Below are 27,814 nucleotides of genomic sequence, written 5' to 3'. Positions count from 1 at the left end.
TTTTAACATCTTTTTCCCTTATTTTTCAACATCAGTCCCAGTAGGATCCTCACTTCACAACTTCTTGATTTTGTAACCAATTTTTGTGTTATTTAGAGGAATTTTGAATTGTTTGCGAGAAATTTTAAGATTTATGGAAAAAGTTAGAGTTCTTTCCACAATTTGCAATTAAAAATGACTGCATTCTAGTGATATTAGTGTTGGGAAAACTATGAACCTCTTAAAATATTGTGGAGTTTTACTAAAATTGTCAACTTCAGATATCTACAACTGAATTATTTGGTAAATTACACAATGTTTTCTTAATTCTACTGTTTCCTGTGGGCCGAATTGAATGCTCTAAAGGACTGGATTTGGCCCCCGGACCTTGAGTTTGACACTTGTCTATCTTTGGTTGTCAAAATCTGTTGAGTACTTTTGACGTAATCCTGCTAACAAATAAATGAAAGCGGTCGTTCAGCGCAGACTATTGAAAACGCCCGATTTCGCATGTGTCAAAAGCTGCAAATCGCATGACAAACACTTGAACTTTTGTTGTAGGTTAAGGTTCTAAAACCAGATTTGACAGCCATTAATCTACAAACAACAGTAGAAATGACTTTCAAAGATGGTGGACATTCAACATGTTTTTTAACACTCAAACCTGGATCAGGATCCAGATCTTGACCAAACTGTATCTCGTGATAGACTTTAGTGGAATGAAGATATCCTGGTGATATCTACAAACTTCAACCTGCTGCAAAATCCACATTCTGGATCTGTACGAAACTCGACATGTTGATAGAGGCCACAACCCGACATCAATCCACCAAATTTTAATGAAATGAAATATATGAATTTTTGAAAGGTCATAAATGGGCTTTCCAATGTTAATATCAAAAAATCCCTGAGTCAGCAATCTGGATCGGCTCTTAGAACAAATGGAGATTGATGAAAATTAGCATGGACATGACTTTTAAACTCGATGTGTTTGGATTGGGTGTTATTTTGTGCAATTGCGTCTTTGGGTTATGGTTAAGGTGATACCTCCCGTTAAAATGCATTGCTTTGCACACAACGCTAGGTAAACAATAAGTGGTACAGTACGTAAAATATGAGTAAATTGTGTTGCCACGTAAGCAAAACTCAAGTCAATTTTGTGTCATTGTCACGAATTTCCATGAGATTTGTTGTTCGTTACGCTAAAAGAAGAAAGTGCTGACAACCCCTGGTGCTATTGGTACGTTTACCAAAGTGCACGTACGTAGCGTCTTAGGGTTGGGAATTTTAGAGTTAGGTTTACGGTTAGGTTTAGTTTTAGTCACATGACCTAAACTGGCCAATGAGGGGCGCTGCGTACGGATAGAATGTTAGTATATTGATACGGCAACCGTATAGATAGCCACTGCCTTAAAAAAAATCTCTTACAGTACTCGCACACTTATAAATGTATGTCTTTCTACAATATATATGTAGAAAATCATGCATTTAAAATTCCTGTGTTGGCCGAGTTCATTGCACACGTTAGGGAACGTTTATCGTGTCCTTGAGGCAATATTCCGTATTCTCGTGCTGTTGATCTCTGGCCTTCCATGACCTCTGACCCCATACGTGAAGACATTTCTCCCTCTCTTTTTCTATACGCTCCAACACCTGCCCACACTGCAGCGTGTTTACACCAGGCTTCCTCCTCCAAACACGTTCATCTTCATTTTCCCACACAAACAATAAGGATTCTGAACATTTGCTCATTATGTCACATAAAACTGCTGATAGGCCATTATTAGCATTAACTAAAGCATGTTCTCATGTCCTGGTGTCAACCTTAGGTGAGACACTAGTCATATATATGTAAATATGTATTATATACACATTGTGTCAGCGATGCTCAGAGAAAACTCTTTATCTGAACTGATGCTGACTGCAGTGAAAAACCTCTCCTCGTCCTTTTGGACACTGACGCACATCAATATCAATTGTATCACGGATAAATAATCATATTGGTAAGTTTTTTGCGCCACAATTTCAACAAATATTTACAAATAACGAGCATTGCCCGTTAATCCTAAATATCCTGATAATCCTTGTTATTACTCAATGATATTGTTCATATGCAGCACAAAAAAAAGCAGCTTCAATGTTAAGCTAAAGCTTTGTTTTCTGTTTACGCAGGAAAATAACTAAAACACAGCCTTTGAAAAGGTGATTTAAAAAGGTCAAAAAAACATTTAAGGACACGAAACGTATCCCCGCTTAGTGTCACCACACGAGACATCTGATAATCATTATAATGTATACATTGGACAAATGAAATAATCAATTATCAATGCAAACCTATAAATTAATGTTAAATTTAAATTAAAAAAAAAAATGTAATCATTTTAATTTCTATTAGAAACTTTTTATGATTATCATTGTGAATTCTATTAACATTTATTTTCCATTAGAAACTTAAAATAATTTATTATTATTATTATTATTATTATTATTATTATTATTATTATTATTATTATTATTATTATTATTAATAATCATCATCATATTATCAATTAATATAGTTTATTTCCTGTATACATAGGACAAATTAAAATCATCAATGATAAACAATAACCTACAAAATAATTTTGATTTATTTTTTTATCATTTTACTTTCTATTAGCAACTTTTTAATTATTATTATTTATATTATTTTGTACATGTGTTGCTGTTTTGTTCATTTAGGTGGTTATTTTGTGTGTCTGATGTCCTTCTGTGTGTATTGTGAGTTTTTTTGTGTTTTTGTTGTCGTCGCGTCATGCATTTGTGTATTTTATAATAATAATAATAAGAATAATCATATTTTAAGCGTTTAATCCACTAGTGTTCATCTTGCTTCTGTCTCTCGGCAGTTTCTAAAACCATCGTCTGATGGTTTCTAGGGTGAAAATTGATTGTTAATGAAAATGAGTTGGTGTTGAAAAGCGAACGCTCGGAACGTCGTACGTTGGGTATATTTATAATAAGGTGCTAACAAAGATCCCGGCAGGAGTGAACGTGGGAGTGCGAGATGCAGCTCTGGGACGACAGACCTCAGGTAATCTGGATACTGGTGTTATCTCTGCACCTGCCATATATGACAGCAGCAGCAAAGCCCTGAACACTTCACTTTTAGTCTGTCGTTACCTTTCAACGCATCATCACTTTCCTATAATCCCCTTACATGGTCAAAGCACCAACTCCTGACACCTGCCGCACACCTTGGTTTGACTGATAGGATAATGGAGCAGGATAATGCCAACAAAGCTCATTGGGTGCAGTGTAATTATCCTTCCTCTTGATCGCTTTTTAAACACCTTACATGTTGTACGATAATGTAAATGTTCTTCTAGGACAGGGATGGGTAACTGTTATCTCAGCGGGGGCCACAAAAATGTGATTGTCTGATCCTATGGGCCACATTATCAATATTCATGTTAGCATTTAAAATAACGACCAATCTGAGCATTAACGCAGGAAGGAACAAAGTCTTTATTGTTGACTTTTATATTTCTTTTTGTTATTTTTTCACTATTTTTGTTGTGTTGGGTATTTTTCTTTGGTGTCATTTTGCAGGTGTTGTTGTTTTGTGTGTCTGATGTCTTTTCTTCTTTTGCATTTTTGTTGTTGCGTTGTGTATTTTTGTTGACTTGATGCATTATGTGTTTTTATCTGTCATTTTGGAAATTTCTGCTGGTATTTTGTGTTTTCTACGTGTCATTTTGTACATGTTTGTGAGTTTACAGTATTTGGTTGGTTTGTGTGTATTGTGTGTCTTTTTTGTGTACTTTTGGAAGCTTTTTTTATGTTTTTGTTGTCGTTTTGTATATTTTTGTTGACATTCTGTGCATTTTGGAGTCATTTTGTGTTTTTTATCTGGCATTTTGGGAATTTATGCTGGAATTAGAGTCTTTATGAGTCATAAATGTTTTTGTTATTTATTGTGTGTTATGTTTATTGCCAATCTGTGCCTTTTTGGATCTTTTTTTAATATTTTGTAGTTGTTGGCATTTTTCCTGTCCTTTTATGTAATTGTTTGTGTCATTTTGTACATGTGTTGTTGTTTTGTGAGTTTAGGTGGTTGTTTTGAGAGTCTGACGTCCTTTTGTGTGTATTGTGAGTCTTTTTTGTCTATTTTTTAAATCTTCTTTTGCATTTTTGCTGTTGCTTTGTGTATTTTTGTTGACATTCTGTGCATTTTGGAGTTATTTTGTGCATTATGTTGTGCTTCATATTACTTTAAATTTCTTGAGATTTCAATTTTTGGTGGATTTGTCTTGGAGGGCCACACAGAATTAAACCTAGGGGCCACCAGTTGCCCATGTCTGCGTGTTATTCTTACATTAATGCTGAAAGTTTTAAGGATTTATTTCTTCTTCTGCTTTCATCTCAGACTGGAGGACATAATCTAAGCGTTTCTCACGCTTTGGTGTTGTGACAATTTGAAGTCCAAAATTCCTCCCCCTGCTGCAAATGATGGGCGCGTTTCATTCCGACATGTTTTCCTCCTTGATTTACTCACACGTGCGTTTGCTAACTTTGTGGAGCTTTGTGTTCAGATTGCGATTTCACAGGAAACGGCCTCCTTTGAAGAAGAAACAAATGTCTCCCTCTCTTTTTCCTCTGTGAGTGGCTGTGAAGACAGGTACTTCACAAGGAACATACAAAGGCTGAAGGGAGCTGACGGTGCTTTGTTAGGGCCTGAAAATGACAGACTGAGAAGAAGGGGCCTCAAAGCCTTCAAGCAGCGCAGGAAGAAATTTGAGTGAGAATTATCAGAGGAGATATTGTTAAGTATTGTGAAGCTGTCAAACATGGCCTTTTTTTCTTCTTCTTCCTGGAATGCAATGTGGTTTTAATTAAAAAAGGTCAATCATTGACGTGCAGCGTGACTGCCTTCAACCCAGGTAACTTTTAATTAACAAGTATGAAGGGGGGAAACATTACACATTCAAAAGCAGAAACTTTGCCTGCTCTTATATGATAATGTCTAGTCTGTAAACTGTGCACAATCAACTGCTAGAAGAGAAAAAAAGTGGTCATGTGCATTGTTTATCTAGTGCTACAGCAGGACATTTCTAAAAAAAAACCCACACATTCAGTTGTCTGAATAAATGAAACCTTAACATATTATTCTAAAAGAAGACAAAAAGAACTTCAAAGCGATCATAGACGCCGCTGAAAAAGACTGACAGTTGACGGTCGAAACATGTAAGAAGATCAAAGTAAATTTCCTGAGAAACAACTGTCTGAATAAATGAAACCTTAACATATTATTCAAAAAGAAGAAAAAAAAGAACTTGCTGGAATTACTAAGCACCATTCAAAGCAATCAGCAAAAGCCTATGAAGAAGACTGGCAGTCGACAGTCGAAACATGTCAGGAGATCAAAGTACATTTCCCAAAAAACTGTTGTCTGAATAAATTAAACTTAACATATTCAAAAGGAACTTGCTGGAATTATTACGCGGAAGTCAAGGAAACATCAAAGTGATCCGCAGACGCCTCTGAAGAAAACTGGCAGTTGACAATCGAAACATCTCAGGAGATCAAATTAAATTTCCTGGAAAACAGTTGTCTGATGAAATGAAACCTTAACATATTGTTCAAAAAGAAGACAAAAATAACTTGCTGTAAATAATACGCAGAAGTCGAGGAAACATCAAAACGGTCCGCAAACGCCTCTGAAGAAGACTGGCAGTCGACAGTCGAAACATGTCAGGAGATCAAAGTACATTTCTCGAAAAACTGTTGTCTGAATAAATTAAACTTAACATATTCAAAAGGAACTTGCTGGAATTATTACGCGGAAGTCAAGGAAACATCAAAGTGATCCGCAGACGCCTCTGAAGAAAACTGGCAGTTGACAATCGAAACATCTCAGGAGATCAAAGTAAATTTCCTGAAAAGCAGTTGTCTGAATAAATAAAACCATAGCATAGTATTCAAAGAGAAGACAAAGAGAACTTGCTGGAATTATTATGCGTAATTCAAAGTGATCAACAGATGCCTATGAAGAAGATTGGCAGTCAACAGTCCAAAAATGTCAGGAGATCAAAGTAAATTTCTTAAAAAAAAAACCTTAAATATTTTTCAAAAAGGACTTGCTGGAATTATTATGTGAAAGCCAAGGAAACATCAACGCAATCAGCAGACGCCGCTGAAGAAGACTGACCGAAACATGCTGAAACATGCCAGAAGACCACAGTACCTTTCCTGAAAAATAGTTGTCTGAATGAATGAAAACCTTAACATATTTTTCAAAGAGAACTTGCTGGAGTTATTATGCGGAAGTCAAACGAAACATCAGAGCAACCAACAGATGCCTATGAAAAAGACTGGCAGTTGGTAATCGAAACATGTCTGGAGATCAAAATATATTTACTTAAAAGCAATTGTCTAAATAAATAAAAACGTAACATATTGTTTAAAAAGATGCTGGAATTATTATATGGAATTCAAAGCAATCAGCAGATGCCTCCGAAGAGGACTGGCAGTTGACAGTCGAAACCTGTCAGGAGATCAAAGTCAATTTCCTGAAAAACAGTTATCTGAATAAATGAGACCATAACATATGGTAAAAAAACCAGAGCCTGCTAAACAGCAAGAGTGCAAGAGTCTGGGATGTCTTTAACATTGCATAGCAGCAGTAATGATAAGGCTATAAGGTAGTAAAGAGTCCAAAGCTGTGCTGCCTGAGGCTGCACGTAGCACATAAAAATTCATAGCTGTGGACCAAATCAGGAAACTCAACATCACATCCACTGTAATGATTCTTGCTCCAGTGCCACCACAGCGCTCCTTTTTGGAGCTAAAAGTCCGCAGCAATGGAGAGAGTAATTGTGCTGTTGCTAATTATTTAACTGAAGTCCTTAATGGGGCCGTCCAGCAGGCAGATTGAAGTCGGCTACCCGTCAAAGCAAAGGGCAACAGTGTCACAGCTATCAGTCATGTAGCGCGTCTTTCTTTTCATTTCGGGACCTTTATTGTGGATTTATTGCCCGTACACAAACACAATTATGATTGATGATTGGGTAAGGATTGGAGTACAGGCAGAGCTCGATACAGTTGGAAGGACCTCAGCCGCAGACACGACAACCTTTTCGTCGAGCGTTCAGAGACAACACGCACGTAGGCTGAGGACTGCAAATGCCACACCGAGTATTGTTTATGAGGGATTATCTAGTCAATCCTTCTGGCTTGGGAAGATTGCGACCCTAATATGAGTGCAGATACACATCAGCAGCGTGTAAGCTCCCAAATGATTCCTGGAAAAAAGCAGAAAGAGCACATGCATACAACGAATCCTCAACTCCGTCAATCCATGTTTAATCGCCTCTACAGATGTTTCCCTCCTCGCTCACATTTTCTCTCTCTACGCAATTTCTCCAGTGGCTTTCTGAAGACTTAAGTTCCACACTTCTTTTCTCCCTTTCTCACAAGGGAAATCCTGGTCGAGGTTGATGTGAAGACCAGAGAGGAGCAGGACTGTGAAGAATATAAACACTTTTTTTTTTTTTTATTGTCCGACGGGAGGTGGGGGGTGCAGGGGGGCTGGGCGGCGGGGTCTGTAAAAGAGACGAGGACCTTATCACAGCCCAGCAGCTCTGTAATTCGCCGCCATGATAAAGTGGCAGCGCGGAAAACCTTACAAGGCTGGCACAATCCAAAGACGGATTAGGTTTTTCTGACATAAGCTTCCTGAAAAACTAATCAATCAGCCCATGCAGAATTATCAAAAGCGTGAGATTAAAGAGCTTCTCCTAATCCCCCTCACTGTACATTTTTATAACACTTCCCACTGTTAAGTTGCCTTTAAATACACAATAAATAAATAATAAAAGCCAACCTAATTGAGCATGGGGAAGGGGAAAGAGGTTAAAGTGCCCCTAGAGATGGAATTCATATCGAATTTGTGTTTTATTTTGAAGACAAGGAGAAAACTGTTGCCCTTTCCTCTTCTTTTCTGATTCTGAAGAAAACAATGCAAATAAAGCTTGAGAAAATGTCCTCACATCAAATCATCCACCAGCTTAATGTTAAATCTAATACACATTCACACTAGTCTTCATCATCTTGACCAGAAATTTTAGTCATGGTTTTCGTCGACTACATTGTTTAATGTCGTCAGTAAATTTGAGAAGATTTGGATGAAAACTATTCAAGATAGAATAATTCTGATTTAAAAGATTTGCCTGATGGTGGCGCTAGAGAACAGGTCAATGTTTTATTATCAATGTATTCATTAATATATTCAACAAATTAACAGTGTCTGACACAAAAACTTAAAAAAATGTTTAGAAAAACATTTTCTGGAAGCAAATATCTCTGGGGTCAGATTGACCCCAAGAGTACAATGTGTAATATTTGAGGATAATAAGAAGGTTAAAGTGACAATAACGGGATTATAAAGAATTTAAGATAACACGTGATTGAAAACTATTTTGAAATATATTGATACTTTTGTTAACTAATAAAAAAAAAAAAGCTAAATTCTGATTGGATTTCATCCCATACATGGGATGAAATCCAATCAGAAATTAGCTTTTTTTTTTTGGAAGGTGTCCAATCAAAACTTTAGTTGTATGGAAGGCGGGACTAGCTGGTACGAGCTTCAATAAAATGTTAAGGTTTCATTTATTCAGACAAATGCTCCTTAGGAAATCCACTTAGATCTCCTGACATGTTCCAACTGACAACTGCCAGTCTTCATCAGAGGTGTTTGCTGATTGCTTTGATGTTTACTTTGAAGTTTCCTTGACTTCCACGTAGAATTTCCACAAAGATTCTTTTTGTCATCTTTTTTAATCATATATTAGGTTTCATTTATTCAGACTACGGTTTCTTAGGAAATCCACTTTGATCTCCTGACAACTGCCAGTCTTCGTCAGAGGCGTCTGCTGATTGCTTTGATGTTTACTTGACTTCCGCGTAGTAATTCCAGCAAGTTCTTTTTGTCATCTTTTTTAATAATATGTTAAGGTTTCATTTATTTAGACAACTGTTACTTAGGAAATCCACTTTGATCTCCTGACACGTTTCGACTGACAACTGCCAGTCTTCATCAGAGGCGTCTACTTTGCTTTGATGTTTACTTAACTACCACATAATAACTCTAGCAAGTTATTTTTGTCTTCTTTTTGAATAAAATGTTAAGGTTTCATTTATTCTAAGTGATTTAACGGAAGATAATTTTTTCAGTGATGTCCTGCTGTAGCACAAGATCAAAGTGGTACATATTCAAAAAGAAGAGAAGTTTGTGCAAGTAAGACGACTCGTGTTGTTACGCATTGATCACATCAAATCTGTGTGTATTACATGTATGTATACAAAACTAAAAAAATAAAATGAAATACTTGTGCTTCATATATTTTAGTCGACTATAGCTATAATAGATTTAGTCGACTAAAATCCCAATGTCTTCTAGTGGACTAAAGTTTAATTTTAGTTAAAGGACTATGCTTAAAACTAAATTTGAAAAAAACTGATTCTTACTTCCTGTTTTTGGTTCATTGATGGAGACGTACTGAATTAACTAAAAAAAGTAAAGAGTTGAAATGTAATGCTAAGCACTTTGAGGGAAGGCTTGTAATCCCTCAAATCACTGCACATCAAACCGGCAAGGGATGAACTCCTAGTAAGACGCTATGAGACGCTTTCATCTCGCTGGTAACTGGTGAAGCCACGTCTCCCCAATGGGTCACACCCTTCTGTCAAGGTTTCTCGCTCTCCTTCCTCTGCACTGCGACCGTCCAACACTCTCTGGCTAACACACAATCTATAGCTTTGCGTTTAACTTTCGCCGCTGATCCCTCTCGACACGGGCCAACGTAAACGCTTTTGTGGTGACATAATATTACCAGAGAGCTCTTACTCAGGCGAAAACCACACAAAGGCCTAATAGACTTTGTCAACGTTTTCTCACACTTAATCCCAAGAAGAGTCGGAGAGAGAAAATAAAAAAAAAAAAGAAGAGGGAGATTCATGGACTAGCACGGGATCTGAGACATGTTTCATCTTCATCTGCATTGTTCTGCTGTCATTGGACCGAGGATAAACCACAGCAGATGTCAAGAGGAAAAATGGATTCTCCCAGGATGGTTTTGACCCTCTTATGTGTCCCTGGGGGGGATGCACAGATGCTGGAGAGTTGGGGTTAGGTTTTTACAATTTGATTCCTGTTTGGAAGAGCGTTATTATTATCAGTGCAGCAAGGAAAATATACGGTTTTCCCTGGAAGAAACTCTAAAACTCTGTTAAACACTAATAATGTAGCATTTCATATCAAACAACAATGCTGCAGATTGTCTGTGTGAGGCTTTGCACTTTTTTGCATCTATCGAGCCAACCTCACATGAAATGAAAAAAAGAGAGTTTTCCATCTGCACCGCTTTCGTTACGATACCTCAATACCTTCAGAGAAATGCAATCTTTTTTCATTTTTATCCCATGGAGGGTGGATAAATATTGATAAGAGCCAATAAATCCACTATGTAACAGTGATAGGTACTGGGAAAGAAGCCATAGAGATATAAAGAAGAGAGTTTTCCCTTGCAGAACTGTCTGTTTGTTAACCCCCTGTCTGTCTGGAGGCATATAGCTCCCAAAAGGCGCTTGGCTAATTACAGCAGCAGCCCCTTTTTTCTTATTCTTCTTCTTTTTGCTGCAGAACCACTAAAATAATTAAGGATAACACCCCAAAAAAAAGAGAAAAACTTCTTAACCCCAACGTGACATTTTCAACCGTAGCCTCTAAAGCATTAATCGTGCAAACACGACAACGGGAAAACATCAGCTTGTGAATATGAAGGTCAAATAAGACCCCTTTTCATTTCCCTAAATCTCATAATCCTTTCTTTAGAAAGCTGCCTGTAATATAAAAACAAACAAAAACTAAATGAAAAGACTATGTTTGGGAGATTAACACGCACGGTGTGCGCGCTACAATAAATAAATAGAGAATATTCTCAAGACGATTTCAACACGAAATAATTCAGCTGCAAAGAAACAAAATGAGGCGGCGGGAAAATCCGATAGAAATTGAATGTCATCAAAAATCCATTTTGATACGTCAGAAAAAATGAGAGGTCAAAGTCTGTTTTGGAAGAATGAACAAATGATAGAAAATACATAAAAGTTATAAAGCTCAGTGCAAATTGACATAATATGCACAGTATTTTGTAGCCAAAGTAGTTCTTTATGGTCTCCATGCATAGAAATGCTATATGGCAATCATTGAAAATATGTTACCATAATCTTACATAGTTAGAATAGAATTGAATAGAATACAGCTTTATTGATCCCCAGAGGGGAACTTCACAATTGCAGCAACAGGAGTTTAAAAGCAGAGCATAAGAACAAAAAAATAAGATTTTTTTTTTTTTTTTTGTAATTTAGTTTTTTTTTTATGCTCGATGTTTTTTTTTTTTTTTTTACTGTCAGCCTTTAGAACAACAAAGAAGATAAAATATTGACACAATATTGAAAAGTTACACTAAAATAAATCCAGTGTACCCAACAACCGCTTTTGAAATATATATATTTATATACATAAGTTGTTGACACTAACGTATGTATTTCCCTTTATATTTCCTTCTTTAATTCTAAGCTTCTATGCATATTATACAATGTGTTAAATAACATTTTTTTTTTCACAAATGGTTAAATCGAAATAAGCCAATTTAAAATAATTGATAATTGATTTAAAAAAAAATAGTCAACAGTGAGTTCTGTATGAAAATAGACCAGTTTTTCAGATTCTCTTGCAAGACAAACTTCAAATATACCATAAATAAAGCAGGATTAATGAACGCAATAAGCAACAACAAGAAAATCAAATAGTTTCAGCTCTAATGACTTGGACAGACACATTTCTGCGTCAGTCTAATGTCTCACCTGGAGTAGGAGGACAAAAAGCAGCGCTGTTTGAAGGACCCTCATGTTTCAGTGCAGGTTTCCCGACCTGTTCAGGAGGAGGATGCTCGCTTTGGTCCTCTGTGGCTGCTTTGGAGAGACGAGGAAGACGCGCATGCCGCTCAAACCTGTGCGTAAAGTAAGATACATTGGTGTTGGTAACAGCCTAAAAGGATCCCAGACAGAAATCAGTCTTAATCAACTTTCTCCCTTCACCGATTTCACTAAAGGAATACCTCACTTTAGTTGGGAAAGGCGGTGGAAATCATCCTCAGTCACTCAGAATCCTCTCCTACAATCCTCACACAGGGTTTCAGGCTTTAGGAGGAGTTTTCCTCTCAGACTCTGAGGTTTTTCACACACTCAGCAGATTATCTGAAACGCTGCGTCGTCTAAGTTTCCAATTCATGTGAAACTGTGCGCTAAAATGTCCTCTACTTAATCCAGACAGAAATGTAACTAACAGTTGATCAATAAGGCAGAGAGAGCCCGTGTCTTGATGCCGGTTGATGGCAGTGAGTGAGACAGCTGAGCACGAGCAGCCCCGCTCTGCGTGTGCGCTCTACAGCTCAGTGCGTAAAAATCATCCGCTGCGCGTCTTGGAGACGCCAAGGTCAGCGCGCAGGAGTCAGAGCGGATGAAGATCTGCCTCTGAAATCTTCCTCTCTCTATCCAGGAGACAAGGTGGAGGCTCGTTCTCACTGCTATCCGCCTTTGTTGAGCAGCACATCCACATTTTAACCCTTTGGATGATTTGTTTTGTATTTGTTAAATCTTGAAAAACGTTTTTAAACTAAAAATCATGCGCATTGGGGCATGATTTTCTGCACTGCTTCAAAATCCGATGTAATGTTTACTACTTCATTCTGAGGTGAAACCACGGGGGGGTGGGGGGTGAGTCCCTTTTTATTGGGGGAACTGGGGGCTGCAGCAGCTAAAAACACTGATGATGGTTCCACCATAGCTTTTAGGATTTCACTCTGAGAAAAACCTGTCTAGATATCTGTGGTGTTGGCACCCCCGTGTGGTCCAATGCAAAAAGTGTCAAATCATGAGAAAGACGGCAGTAAAAACATGTGGATCCCAAGGAAAGACCTGTGCAGCAGTTAAGAATTTGTAAGGCGTGTTAAATACCAATATTTAAAATAAGGCTATAGTTAAGCATATATAATTCTGACAAATTGTGTGGGGGGAAGAATCAAGGCTGTATTACGTCCCTAAAAACTGGTGCAAATATTATAAATACTGAGAAAACGCTGCATTAACGCATACAAAAAAACAAAAACAAAACAATAACACAACAAAAAACAAAAATCTGAGGTAAAATTGTTAGATATGAAAATGGAATAATGCTGCATTAAGTTGTAAGTTCTCAACCTTGGGATCAGGACCCCATTTGGGTCGTGTGTGTGTTGTATAGTATTGTGTGTTTTACTTTGTACCCAGGCCAGGGCCACTCCCTACACTCTGTAGTCCAGGCAATACCTTTCACCTAACTGTTTACCATTTCAACAACCTCTCCCCTGCTAAAGGTGACACATACTTTATCAGCGCTCACATGGCTGTCAGGGCTGCACTGATAGGCTTTGTCTGTTCGTGTCAAAAACGTTGAGTAATGAGGAAAAGTCTGTTGCAAAGGTTAGAAAAAACAACTTTTCACCACTTTGGGCTGATTTATGAGTGTGTGGCTGTTTCATCACCTGAACTTTGAGTAACAGGGACTGATCTATATTTTGCCAGATAAATCCAGACAATTTAGTAAAAAGAGATTAGGATTTTATTCTAGGAGACCTCTCATTTAATTTTTTTTTGCACCTGAAATGAAATTTTAATAATGAAACAGATTCATTTATAATTTCTGCATCCCTGTCTCTGGGCGCTGGGTCCTCGGCTCATTAGTGCTTTCTCTGGTGTGTGTGGGCGGTGGCTGCCTCTCAGCCTGGGGTCTCTGGGGCATATGGGGGGGCTGTTCGGTCGTGGAGGTTTGGCCTGGGGCTCCTTGGCTCCTGTTGTTGCTGCCGGCCTGGCTGTACCTTCGAGCCTGGGGCGGCACCTGGGTTTGCAGAAGTGGTTCTTGCACAAACATTGGTCATGGATGCACTGGCCTTGGGCTGTTGGATAAACTCGTACTGGGCTTAACCTTAGACACGTTGATCCCATTATACAAGTTTTTAAGTTTTTACTCCTTCCCTCTGTTCACGGCCACCACCATTATACTTATGGCACGTTCACACCAAACGCGTCGAAAGCCTTAAAAGTGTCAGGTGTACATACACAATATATGGTGGACGCGCTTCTAGGAGCATCAGAGGTCCCGCTACACCTCCTGTGCGGCGCACTTTATTTATTTAATTTATTTATTTATTCAGTTCATTTCTGACATGGTTGCATTCACAGAAATTCATTTGACATTCAGAGCAAAATCACATCATTGTTTTTTTTTTTTTTTTTTTTTTTTTTTGTTTTTGTCCTTTTTCATGCCGGAAAGGGCGACGGTAAAAAGCATTATGCTTATCCAGATCCGTCCCCTAATTTGAACACAGATAATTTTACATCCAACCTCGTTTCTTCCCTTTTTTTTTTTTTTTTTTTGTGATGTGTTCTCGTCTGCAGTCATTGTTCCTGCTGTTACTCCTCTTCACAGTCTTTTTCCCCCGTATTTCCACGAGCTTTCTTTTCCAGTCGTTGTTTACGTTCCTCCAACTCTCCAAACGTGAAGTTCTTCTTCTCTCTGAGAACCTTCATATCCTCTGAGAGTCGCCTCAGCTTACGATCCATCCGGAAGGCACATGCACAGACACATACCCCCATCATTAGCAGGCCAAAGATCATGACTCCTAGCAGATAGATGTCCTCCACATCTTCCACTTTCAGCTGGGAGAGACAGAGCATCTGGCTTCTCCCTCGTGCGTCCACGACATATCCACTTGGGTATGTGTCCTTTGGACACGGTATTTCGTGCTGAAGCAATTGCCTCGTTGAGAAGATTTTGTCAATGGTGCTCAATGACTTTGAGGCTTTACGCGCGGTGGACGCAGCGCGTTTTGAGATATCCAGCTTTTAACGTGCATCCGGGGCCTCCAACGTGGCCGACACTAGAGTTAGGGTTGTTGAACTTTTGGGGCATTCGCAGCGCGTTGACCAATCAGGAGCGTTCCCCAACCGTGACAAATTCAGAATAATGAAAAAAAAAAACACTAACCGGAGATAGATGGACAGGCGCTCTTCTGCTGGAAGAGAGCATCTGTAGTTGGTGTCCTAGTAGGAGATGCGAGAGCCGATGCAGGTCAGCAGGTCATCAAATTGGGCATGGGAAAGACGGAAGTAGCTTTGAAAGCAACTCTCGTCCGAGTGCGGCTCTGGTGAATCCAGAAATGGCGCTGAGGTGCCTTTCGACGACGACTCTCTCGATAATGTAGAGCCGATGAACGGGATTCGGAGGTGGTGTGTTCAGCAAGAAACTCCAAACTTTATTCTCTATTCACCCACACTTCTCTATAGCCCTCTGACATCACAGTGCACACACTGAGTCACACAAAAATACATCCGACCGGAAACACCGCCTTCTCAACACAATGTTCTCCACCACTTCACAGTCACTGGGTGAATTATGAACGTAACTGATGGCCACAATATCATCCATTGTATGAACACCACCGGCAACAGAGAGGCTCCTCCCCAAAATGCACTCCACATGCTCTCTTCCCAACTTGTTTAACGCACGTCCACAGCGTCATTCAATGCTCTGTGACAAGCATCTGATTCGATGAGCACAAGTGTCCACCTAGGGGCGTGAGGCACAATTTTGACGCCCAAAATGCGTTTGGTGTGAACGCGACATTAAGCTGGGTGTTATGTCACCCGCTTTAATTTCTCCACACTTGTCACATTTCACTCTCATCCTAAAATAGTCGACTCTTTCCCACCCCTTTCATCTCCTACCCTGACTTCCTCTTCCCTGTTCCCTTCCCCCTCCCCTAGATGTAACACTGCCCTCTCTTTTTATATTCTCCCTTTAATAATGTGTTTCTTATCCTTCCTTAGGGAGGGCGGGTGATGGTCACAAGTATGCAATAAAATAATTTATTTAATTGCAATAACTAAAAATCGATTACTATTGTAAAAAGACTGTACTTCATGTAGTGTTGACCTTTGACAGCATGTGCAGACAAGGTAAAACAAAAACTAAAACAATTCCAGTACCATGAGTACTTCAGGTTTCCTTGTGAAGCATTCCCAATATGTGCATCCCGATATTGTATATCGACAAATACAGCGATGTATTTCCAACTATTGGTATAATATTTTATATTTAATTTTTACTTTCCTCTTAAAGATGCTGAAACAGATTAATTTGTATTTTCTAAAGCTTGGCAGACATACAGCATTAAGGCACGGACAGGCCGGTAAAAGATGTGGGGACAGAAGTAAACGGGAGGCAGAAAATACTAAATGATCACTGATGTCGTCCCTGGTTGTAAATCCTTTGGACCTTGTTTATCAGGACATAGTGGCAGTGATGGATGATGGTGGGTTGATAAACGGTGCAAACTGGATGGCAAGTGTCACGTTTCAAGTAAGGTGTCAAAGATCATTTCTGCCCACAATACCAAAGCTGATCAGTTTATTGGATTCAAAACAAAGTAACAGACCATTCAACCTCAGGCAGCGTAAGATAAAAGCAGAGGTAATCACACAGCTGCACCAAACTCTCTGAGAAGGAGATAGTGTGCACGTTGGGACTTGACTTTCCTGAACCCAGTTAAGGGAACAGAAATGTAGGTTTGATTTATCAGGACTCTCCTGTCTCTTGAGCACATCAAGTAATGCTTTCTTTTTTTTTTATTATCAAATAGTTAAAACTCTTCCAACTACCAAAAAAGTAGAAGTGCACTGAGTGTGTGTACGTCTGAACACTGCAGTGACTTCAGTACAATGTCCAAGTTGAGACTGAGCCTCTCGAGACTGAAAAATTTGCAAGTAAAAAGAAATTCCTCTTTCCTATAATCCCTGAACAGCACCAAGAAGTCAATGGGTTGCAACAGCAAGGCCATGGAATTTAAGTAGATTAGCTTAGATTTACATTTATAGATTTAGTATTTACAAAGGCTCTGTAATTGAACATGAAGTCTCAAAATAAAGTTTTAAATTGTCTTTAATATTAGTAGCCAATGGAATGTACTGCGGTGTGAAACTGGGAGTTTTATTTTTTTGGGCACAAGGTCCAGTCCAGGAATTACCAAACTATGTCTATAGAATCTCTATTTCCTGTCTGGGATCTTTCTGACCTCAACCGTGTGTTTTTAGCATTAACCCCAGATTTGGTGTTGTTATCAGCTTTAGGCAACACACTAATTCCTTACATACACACACCATTAGCCATTGCACATGGTTTTAAATCTACTTTTAGAGTGTTTGAATTGGTTTGAACAGGAGTTTTTTGTGCTCTGAAATTATTGAACTATTAAACTAATGCTAATTAAGATTTTGTTCAATGTTGATGCGCCCTTCTGTCTTTTTGTCATTTTTTTTCTATTTGTGCTGATATTTCTGGCTCATTCGTTTTCTAGGTAAGAGCTAGCTATAGTATCTTCTTCTGGTTTTACCTTTTATTTTTCATTAAATTCATAAAAGGAGTTATTCAGAAGTTTCAGGTATAAGGGACTCTTTTTTTCTCTATCACTTTAAAGCTGATATCCGGAGTTTCTGAGAAACGGCTCAATGTCCCGCCCTAAACAGTTCCACTTCCTCCCACTGCCGGAACATAACAAGCTCGCATTGAGTAGCATTGATGTAGGTCTATGGGTCAGGAAAGAGTCAAAATCATACATATTTACCTGTTTGCTGTTGCAGAGCTGCCAAATTTCAGAAAATTACAAGAATGAGACTTTAGTGACATGATGCGTCCTCTAGAAACTTTCTCTCTAAAAGCATGTCGACGACTCAATACGTGTTGTGTGTGAAAGTTACAAGTTAGAGAAGGCTCGTCAAGACCCACCTTACTTTGCTTCTGATTGGTTTATTATTGCGTAATGCCTGCCGTGATTGGTTAGATTTAGACACAAGGAGACATGGATTGGTCTGGGATTGGTTAACTCGGTCAGTCAATCAGAGTTACTCGAACTACAGCAAGCCGCAAGGAAATATAAGCGTGAGAAGTGTGGCGTGTGGTGTGAGAATGGTTAAATTGTGTGACTGTCACTCTCAAAGCGTGAGGCTTGGCAGCTCTGGCTCGCGGCCTTGTTTCCGTGCACAGTTCCGCATTTACTTTGATTGACAGACTCCGCTACAGGACATTGAAGCCTATTGGCTCGGCATTAACTGTGCTCGTTTCCATTTGTATAAGGGTCTAGAGGACGAAGGAGGGACTTATATACATTGATGTATTTGAATGACCACTTGCAGTAGACCATAGTAAAAGACTAGGTAGGTATTTTTTTTTGCATTTCAAAAGAATGATACATAAACAAAGATTTCTCAGAAGCTCTGGATATTAGCTTTATGGTATGCTTGTATGCTAACTATTGTACAATATACAATTAAAAATGCTTACAAAAATACAGAGATATTTCTTGCACATGGTTTTAACTCTAGATTTGGTTTGTTTGGATTTGGCTGAACATAAGGTTTTTGGGCTCTGAAATGTTGAACTATTAAGCTAGTGCTAGGTAAGATTTTGTTCAATGTTCCACTTGTAAAGGTTTTTTTGGTGCACTCTTCTGTCTTTTTGTCTTTCTTTGTGCATCCGTGCTGATATTTCTGGCTCATTGGTTTTTGTTTGTAAGAGCTACCTAAGCTAGCTCCAGTATCTTTGGCTGGTTTTACCTTTTCTTTGTTTTTGTTTAATTCATTTCATAAAGGGAGTTAGTCAGAAGTTTGGTTTCTCCATGTTATAAGGGACTTTTTTCCCTCTTTTGTCACTATTAATTATGCTGGTACTGTATATGCTAACACTTCTAGAAATGCTGTTTGAGCTAGCAATGAGGTGTTGTGTGTTACATATTTAACTCTCAGGAATATTTGGAAATTAAATATTCAACTTTAGGAGTGTTTCATGTAGTTTTTAGAAATATACAATTAAAAATGCTTAAAAAATACAGAGATATTAAAAATGCTTTAAGAAAGAGATAATAAAAGATAAATATTGCACATGGTTTTAACTCTACATTTGGTGTGTTTGGATTGAGCTGAACATTAGATTTTTGGGCTAATGCTAATTAACAGTTTCTTCAATGCTCTACTTGTAAAGGTTTTTCTGGTGCACCCGTCTGTCTCTTCATCCATTCGTGCTGATATTTCTGGCTCATTTGGTTTTGTTGGTAAGAGCTAGCTAAGCTAGCTATCGTTGTCTGGTTTTACCTTGTCTTTGTTGCTAACTCTTTTAGAAATGCTGTTTGAGGAAACAATGAGGTGTTGTGTGTTGCTACTTAACTATAAGGAACATTTGGGAATTAAATATTCAACTGAAGTTGTGTTGAATGTAGTTTTTAGGAGTATACAGTTAAAAACCCTTAAAATGCTAAAAAAAAAAAAAAAAAAAAAAAAAAAAATCAGAGACATTTCTTCTTGTATCTGCCAAAAATCTTGACTCTATAGATTTGAATAATTCCCCTTGGAGTTTGTAGTTAAGAAAATACAAATGACCACAGAAAAGAACAACACAAAATGAGTATCTGTACACACTGGCCTGTAAAAACAACCCCATCAACAGGTTTTACTTTAACCACCAATTAATTTGACCCTTGGACGATGTATCACTGAGTGCATGTGAACCTGACATGGAGAGATGACCCCAAAGCCCACTGGACATTAAAACGTAGCACCACATATTTATTAGTTGCGTGACTTCTGATAGTTATAGTGTGTTGAACATGAACGCTCAGGCACAACTATACATGATAGTAAGATAATAAGGCTGGAGAGATAACGTCATAAAACTGTTACCAACGTTAACATTCCTCTAGAAAGAAAGTCAGAGGACTGGTTTCAAATTACACACTGCTTCACACGCCATGGTCCTTCTGAGTTGATGAATGAATGGCTTGTCATTGAAAGAAAGAGCACAATAGGTTATCAGAAAACACACGCTTTGCTTTTTTGGGAGGGGGGTTGCAAGAATGTTAAAGGTAAACAAAATGGACTTTAGTCTGAATGCAGCACATGCTCTGCCAACGTGACTTGCAAGTCTTCTTCAGAGCTGAACTTCTCACCTCCAAAGGAGAGAGGTTGTGTGATTTTCTCCAATATCGTCTTTAGTGATTGTTTACACATGCATTGTATTGAAAGTACAATAATCTCATGTCTAGTCATGAAATATTCCTCCTCAAATCCATTGGAGATCTCCACTCTTCCTGACGTTACATAAACTGAGTGCAAAAGCAGCCAGAACTTCCTGTCTTTCACAAACTCTCCCTCCGCCTTCCCCCTCCCTCTCTTCCTCACACACATACACACATAAAACCACCTCCTACCAACATGTACCACTAACTCCCACAACTAGAGAGCTTGCAGACTGGAGAAGAGGCAATGAAGAGCGGGGTGTGGTATCCGGTGCTGGGGCTACTGGCTTGGCTCTGCTGCTCAGGTCTGGAGCCCGTTGGAGCGGGAAAGGTTCTGGTCCTGCCTGTGGATGGCAGCCACTGGCTTAGCATGAAAATACTGGTGAAGGAACTGGGCCAGAGAGGACATGAAGTCGTGGTGCTGGTGCCTGAAACCAGTATGTTGATTCAAGGCTCGGGGAACTTCAAGACTGAGGTTTACAAAGTTCCGTACAGCAACGATGAACTTGAAAGAAACATGAACAGCCTCAGGGAGTCGTTGTTCGAGAAACCACCTGAAATCACAGACATGTTCATCAATATCGAACGACTGGTGAACTTCACTTCCTTCCAGGAGAAAGGCTGTGAGAGTTTGCTGAATAATGAAGTGCTCATGAGTCAGTTAAAGGAAACTGGCTTTGATGTGGTCCTCACAGACCCCTTCCTGCCCTGTGGATCCGTCCTGGCTTACATGTTTTCCATTCCGACTGTTTATTTTTTACGCGGACTTCCATGTGGTCTCGACCTAATGGCTAACCAGTGCCCTACTCCTCCGTCCTATGTTCCTGCATCCTTCTCTGGTAATACTGACACCATGGACTTTAAACAACGGATCAAAAACATGCTTATGTATTCTTTGGAGACCTACATGTGCAAAATTATCTATGTCCACTTTGATAACCTGGTCAGTAAGTACTTAGAGAAAGGCATGACGTATAAAGATGTTTTAAGCCATGGAGCCATTTGGCTACTACGATATGACTTCACCTTTGAATGGCCCAAACCTATCATGCCGAACATGGTTCTGATTGGAGGAATCAACTGTGCAACGAAAGCTCCTCTGCCAGCGGTGAGTAGAGTGTGTACCCCTAGGGGTACGCAATGGCACTACAGGGGGTACTTGAGAAAGAGAATGGTAAATTAACTAAGAAAAGCATTAAAATATGGGGTTTTATGATGTTTATTTTTAGTTAAAAATTATAATTATAATAATGGGAATTATTTTGATTTGAAGATGAACTGAAAATACAAGGGTCAGTATTGGTCACACACTCGGCAGGAGATGACCGGAAATGATCAAAACTATAAAAAAAAAAAATCAATTCAAGAGGCAAAATTCTACTTATTTACAAAATGAGATTATGTAAAATGTGTGTTATCACATCATTATGCGCTATAGTTGTTTTTTCACAATATTCTGAGCAAAATGTTGTAGTGGGACAAAGGGGTGAACTAGGACTCAGAAATAAGAGAAAGGGGATACTCGAGCCAAAAGAGTTTGATAACCACTGGATTAGGTCATGCATGCTTTGAAAAACACACAAATGGATCACATCTGAACTCATTTAGGGGGCGTTACTAAACCTGAACTGTGTGTGGTTGTAAATGCTAATTGGAAAAAAACAATGTTTAGCTGAAAAAGAAAATCAAGAATAAGTCAGACATTAAAGGGGACATATCATGGTTTTAAATCCTTCCTTTTTACATATAAATCATACAGTTGTGGTCTATATAAAGCGGAACTGCAATGCCTGGGTCTGAATTCCTCATTATTATTGCTCCACAGACCCCTTTTCTGATGTGCTTCTGAGAGCAACTCGTTTTGGTGCGGTCTCTTTAAATGCAAATGAGACACTTCATACCCCGCCCCCTCTTCGGGTGACACTCGGTTCAACTCCACCCTGCTCGGCCATTTTTGTAGTTTGATAGAAGAGATACGATTATGTAGCGGCGCATAAACTTTTTATTCACACGTTATTTACAAAATGTCAACAACAGAAGACTTGTCCATCCAGCTTTACATGTTCGAGCCAGAGTCGGACCCGGTGGAGCGAGATGAAAATGAAGATGATGAACCTGCAGAACTCTAACAAGTGAGCTAACACAAGCACCGAGCTAATGCTAGCGCCAAGCTAACGTCACGAAATGCATTTTAATACAGTCTTTTCAAAGACAAAAACGGCAAAATGAAATGACTAATGAAAATTTTAGACTTAAATTAAATCACGAAGGCCATATCATCAAGGATCTAAAACGAGCACACAGCGCTAACATATGAAGTCTGAAGACGGTGCAACTGCTAATGCTAACAAAACAATGACAAGGACGTCTGATCATCACACTTTTTAGCATTATTTACAGCTTACCGAAGTGCTCTGTTCGTCATCTCCAAAGATAGAAGGAATTGAACCCTCAATCAGACAAAGTCTTTCTGTAAATCCTTCTTTATACTGGCGGAGGTTGCTGAAGCAGTCATCCTTGAAGTGCTTCGCGCACACAAAAATGACCTTACCCACAGATGTGGGTACATTTCCATAAAAAATAAAACTCAACCAGGCACTTTGAAAAGGTTCTGATGCTGGGAGACGGTGTAATGAAACGTGTGGGTTACTACATCCAACAACCGAACATTTTGATTTCTCTTCTCGTAACTTCAGCATCCTTGAGCTTGGACTACAAAATCGCAGCGAGAAATAAAAATGGCGGCTTGCTCGAAGTGTTGGGCCTGGAGTCGATGTCTTAATTTGGCAGTTCCGCTGCAAATACTGTGATGTAATAGTTCAAAAAATGTAATAGAGAATAGAAAAATCAAAACAGATTGGAAAATAAGACCAAAACAGAATATAAAGATATTTACGGAGCACCTGAAGAGACTAATTTGATTTTTTTCTGTACTTCTTTGCACTCTAAATATACAACAAAATGCATTTAAGGGCTAAAAAAGTGGATTTAGCATGATATGTCCCCTTTAAAAGTTAGAACTTTTAACGTCACGCCTTGTGGTGTTATTGTTGCAGGGAAGGAGAGAGTACCGTACAAGTGTGATTAAGTTTTTGTTGGGGACTTTATGAAAATAGAACAATTATGGGATGGAATAACTGGTTTTTCTGCAAATGTGAAGCATTAGTGCGGTGTGAAAGGAAACAGGCTGCTGGACTTTGGCCAGCCTGTATCTAATGAAAGAGGTGAAGGGTCGCATTGTGTCAACAGTTATCAGATACTCTTTAGACCACACGTCTCAAACTCAAGGCCTGGGGGCCAAATCTAGCTCTTCGAGACCATCAAAATCGGCCTGCTCAACAGAGTAAAAATGATAGGATCCACAATATTTATCTAGGGTTACTTAACTCAAGGGTTTATGTTATACATAACACTGATTCATTCTGTTATAACCACAATGCATTATAAGACGTTTCGGGTCTCATTGTGTTGTGCTTTCCTCTCCCTTCCATAGGATTTGCAGGAATTTGTGGATGGTGCCGGAGACGATGGCTTCATTGTCTTTACATTAGGATCAATGGTCTCCAACATGCCTGAGGATAAAGCCAAAAAGTTCTTTGATGCTTTCAGGCAACTTCCTCAGAGGGTAGGGTGAACCCCATTGAACCAAATCAGGCAGAACCAAATAACTTTGTTCACTACTGAGATTCACTGCAAACGAACTGTGAGCCAACTCTTAGTTTAATAAAGCAAAGTTCTGTTTGTGTTTCAGGTTTTGTGGAGATACACTGGTGCACTACCTGACGACATGCCCAAGAATGTCAGGACTATGAAGTGGTTACCTCAGAACGATCTCTTAGGTGTGTTTAGCCAAAAGCAGTTAAAAACAACACAATGGCTGCGTTATAAATGTTTTACTCCGTACTATACACTACAAACTCAATGGCCCTCATTTATCAACAAATCTGAGTGCACATTGTGTCGTACAACAGGACCAATGTGGGATTTATGACACATTCGTATTTGGCCAATCCCAGCGTACAAATGATCGGGTGCTGATAAATGGGACGGCTGAATTTGACCATTATTAACATGTTACGCCATCAAATCCTCCAGGTTTGGAGGCCCCGCCCACTGAGGTCAAACAAACATTGGCAAGAAAATAAAGGTTTCTAAGATGAAAATCAGCATTGTCACAGCTGAGATGAAAAAAACAAACTTGTGCTTTTCGGTAGTGTGAAAACTGGAATTTAAGCAGCTCAGTTTAAATGCTCATTTGAAGAGAATAACTGCAACTACACCAAACCTGCCATATTTTAACCTATTTTCATCACTTTTTCTTGCCATATTTTTGCTCCTTTTAATGCATTTTTGCTACAATACTCCCATTTCTGTCACTTCTCTCTCAAATGTAATACATTTTCTGCACATTTTTCAACTTTCAAGACATTTTTGGCACTCTTAAACCCTTTCCAAACTTTTCACACCTAATCATATGTTGACCCATTATTGTCACTTTTAACATCTTTTCACCATATTTCATGCTTATTTTTTGCTAATTTAACCACATTTTCGATTTGTCAAGCCCATTATTTGCAAGTTTAAACTAATTGTTCCAATATTGACACTTTAAACCCTTTTTACCACTTTTTTGTCTGTTTTTGGCCACTGTAGTTTGCAACTTTTAACCAATTTCTGTGGTTTTTAAAATCCTCTTTTAAAAATACTTACAAGTTTCCCAAGATGCAACCTTCAACTTCAAAAACCTGAAGCACACTGAGGCTAAATGTCTGTTCATTCTCCATCTGTGAAAGTTCTGAAAGCATTTTAAGCATAAGTGGTCATTTGATTCATAAAACTTGCGTATACATATTTCATGATGACATTTCGGAGATTTTCGGAGACCTTCCATTGAGCTCCTGACAAAACCGCCAGTTAACTTCAAAACAAGACTATTTATTTTATAGTTTGCACTGGTAAATTCCAAAGTTGACGTGTAGGCACCAAATGATCCTTTTATTAACAGGACAGGTACATGGGAGGGGTAAGCACCAGGAAGGGGAATGTTTTTTTTTTCCTGGAATCTCGAAAGAAGAAAGTGCCAAGTTGTTGGCGTTTTGTAAAGGAACAAATCAAAGAAAACGTAAAGATTGCATGGAAATTGATATTTTTTGATCCAGCGCAAGTCTGCTTTCTCCGTGCCCCCCATGCACATTAATTTAGGTTTTTTGCTACAACAAATACGTTAGTATGACATTTTAAACACAGTCCATGTGTTCACTTAAGGCTTAAGCTGACCAATAAGAAGAAAGTTCATACTGATAAGGCTTTAAACAGTTTTAATGTACAGTATGTGTATGTATTGTGTATCTGCAGCTCATCCTAATGCCAAAGTCTTCATGACTCACGGGGGCACACATGGTATCTACGAAGGCATCTGTAATGGGGTTCCCATGCTGATGTTACCACTGTTTGGGGACCAGGGAGAAAACGTGCACCGCATGGTGAGCCGCGGCGTGGCTGAGACGATCGACCTGTTCAGTATGACATCTGACACGTTAGCGGCCGCACTGAAACAAATCATCCACGACAAAAGGTAGGACATGGTTAAACAAGACTGTCTCTAAATGATGGTTTATGTCCTTTTTTTAAGGGAAACACACCTTTACAAACCTGTTCCACTCTGTTTTCCAGTCAGAATAGTTTAGTTTCCTGCTCCCTCCCTTTGTTTTTCAGCTTTGGAAGTCTCTTGACGTAAACGTATCATGTTTGAACATGTGCTTTGTGTTTGCTTTTCATTTTTATCCTTGAGTTAAGAAAAAAACACCTACGCTTTACAATTACAAATTGATTTACATTTATCTTTGATTTACCTATTTACTTTGTTCCAACATTGCAAAGCTTTGAGACATGATTTATTGATGAATAAACAATGAACTAAAATAAAAGGAAACATCTGGCATCCAAGTAATGTAGAACGGAGATATTAAAAACCCCAAAAAACAATAGTAAGGCAAAAAAAAAAAAGGCGAAAAATATGACAAATACCAAAAAAATTGATTTGAGGCTACAGTTAGACAACAAAACCTGCAAAAATATGCTAAATGCCAAGAAAAATAAATAATGCAAGAGTAAGACAGGAAAAAAGGCAAAAAAAAAGAAAAGTCATACACAAAAACAGAGATAAGACAATGATAGTAAGGCAACAAAAAGTTCAAAAATATGACAAACACCAAAAAAGTGAGATAAGGCAATAGTAAGGCAACAGAAAGGGCAAAAATGTTCAAAACCCCATAAAAAGTGTGAAGTCTATCGTAAGGCAATAATAATGGTGGAAAAAATGATACATTTCCAAAAACTATAACACCGAAATCTGTCCATATGTTTCCTTTTTGTTTGACTCCTTCTCAGTTACAAGGAGAAGATGACGGAGCTTTCTCTGATCCACCTGGACCGGCCCGTGGAGCCTCTGGACCTGGCCGCTTTCTGGACCGAGTTTGTCATGAGACACAAAGGAGCGTCACATTTGAGAGTGGCTGCACACGACCTAAACTGGTTCCAGTACCACAGCTTGGATGTCATTGGTTTCATTAGTGTGATAGTCATCACTGTGATGTTTCTGACACTGAAATGCTGCTTGTTTTGCACGCGTAAATGCTGCAGGAAAGCTGCAGCAAAGAGAAAATCTGATTAGAGTGTTTGTGTGTGTGTGTGTGTGTGTGTGTGTGTGTGTGTGTGTGTGTGTGTGTGTGTGTGTGTGTGTGTGTGTGTGTGTGTGTGTGTGTGTGTGTGTGTGTGTGCGTGCGTGCGTGTGCGTGGGTGTGTGGAATGTTGTTATTGTGTGGATGAATATTGATTGTGTGAAAATCTGTTTTTGTTGTGTCACTGTGTGGATTATAAAATGATGTAAGCTATGATTGTTAAAGCCATTTAGTCTTTGTTTCTTTAAAAAGGGAATGAATTTAGGTTTTTGTAATGATTTTACAGTTAGTTGTCCTTTTTTATGTCTGAAATGTGAATAAAAATCCATGTTTTATATAAGATTTGAACTTGTGATGTGATTTATTTTTGTTTTTTTAAAATCCAAAGCTAAATGAATAAGTAAGTAAATAAAGCAAATAAATACTAAATAATGCCAGCTCATCTTATAGTTTGAAATAAAATGTCATCATAAACTATGTCATTAATTAAAGAATATAATAATTTAAATAAGATTTTACATATGAATAATCTATATAAAATATTATAATCATCATCTGAAATAAAAAATGAATATTAATAGCTTCAACAATCTCTCTCTGTAATGACGCCTATTACCTATAATACACAGTATTTTATCTGCAGTACAGTAAGAACATCCAGACCTAGAGCGCCACCTAGTGGCTTAAAGGAGAAACAAACTATAGCTGCATGTGTTGTCACAGAGAATGAGAGGTAATCTATTACCTTCATTCAGTACATGTTGATCCACAGCAAAAACAACTACATACATTAATTTACTGTAAGGCAAAAAGTTTGCTTTTTTATTCCAAGTAAAGTCAATTTCTTAAAAAGGCAAATATATGACAAAAACTGCACAACAACGTTAATGTTAGGGAAATGTACAGAAATACACTAAAGTATGACAAAAACACAATATGACAACAAAA

The 27,814-nt window shown here is 38.5% G+C and overlaps 2 protein-coding genes across 3 annotated transcripts in view; one reads left to right on the top strand and one right to left on the bottom strand.

The window, feature by feature from the left end:
- Positions 1-12,564, bottom strand: part of nxph2a (neurexophilin 2a) — a 28,024-nt gene extending 15,460 nt beyond the window's left edge. Inside the window, exons 1-2 of one of the 2 annotated variants that reach the window (XM_028436219.1) lie at positions 12,144-12,564; positions 11,890-12,035 (exon numbers count right to left, since the gene is read on the bottom strand). In XM_028436219.1, the coding sequence (XP_028292020.1) occupies positions 11,890-11,934 (45 nt within the window). In that variant the 5' untranslated portion in view covers positions 11,935-12,035; positions 12,144-12,564. The remainder of the gene's footprint in view (positions 1-11,889; positions 12,036-12,143) is intronic. The other variant, XM_028436218.1, reaches the window with a different exon arrangement.
- A 7,799-nt stretch (positions 12,565-20,363) lies between these two features.
- LOC114455302 (UDP-glucuronosyltransferase-like) lies at positions 20,364-27,208 on the top strand. The gene is made up of 5 exons (XM_028436460.1): positions 20,364-21,294; positions 23,680-23,811; positions 23,938-24,025; positions 25,542-25,761; positions 26,577-27,208. The coding sequence occupies exons 1-5, from the start codon at positions 20,434-20,436 to the stop codon at positions 26,857-26,859; spliced, it is 1,584 nt and encodes a 527-aa protein (XP_028292261.1). The 5' UTR covers positions 20,364-20,433; the 3' UTR covers positions 26,860-27,208.
- Positions 27,209-27,814: the final 606 nt, after the last annotated feature.

This window comes from Gouania willdenowi, chromosome 21, assembly GCF_900634775.1.
Source record: "Gouania willdenowi chromosome 21, fGouWil2.1, whole genome shotgun sequence".
Lineage (NCBI taxonomy): Eukaryota > Metazoa > Chordata > Actinopteri > Blenniiformes > Gobiesocidae > Gouania > Gouania willdenowi.
Note: the sequence above shows the minus strand (reverse complement) of the source record. Positions and strands in the feature narration are given on the sequence as shown.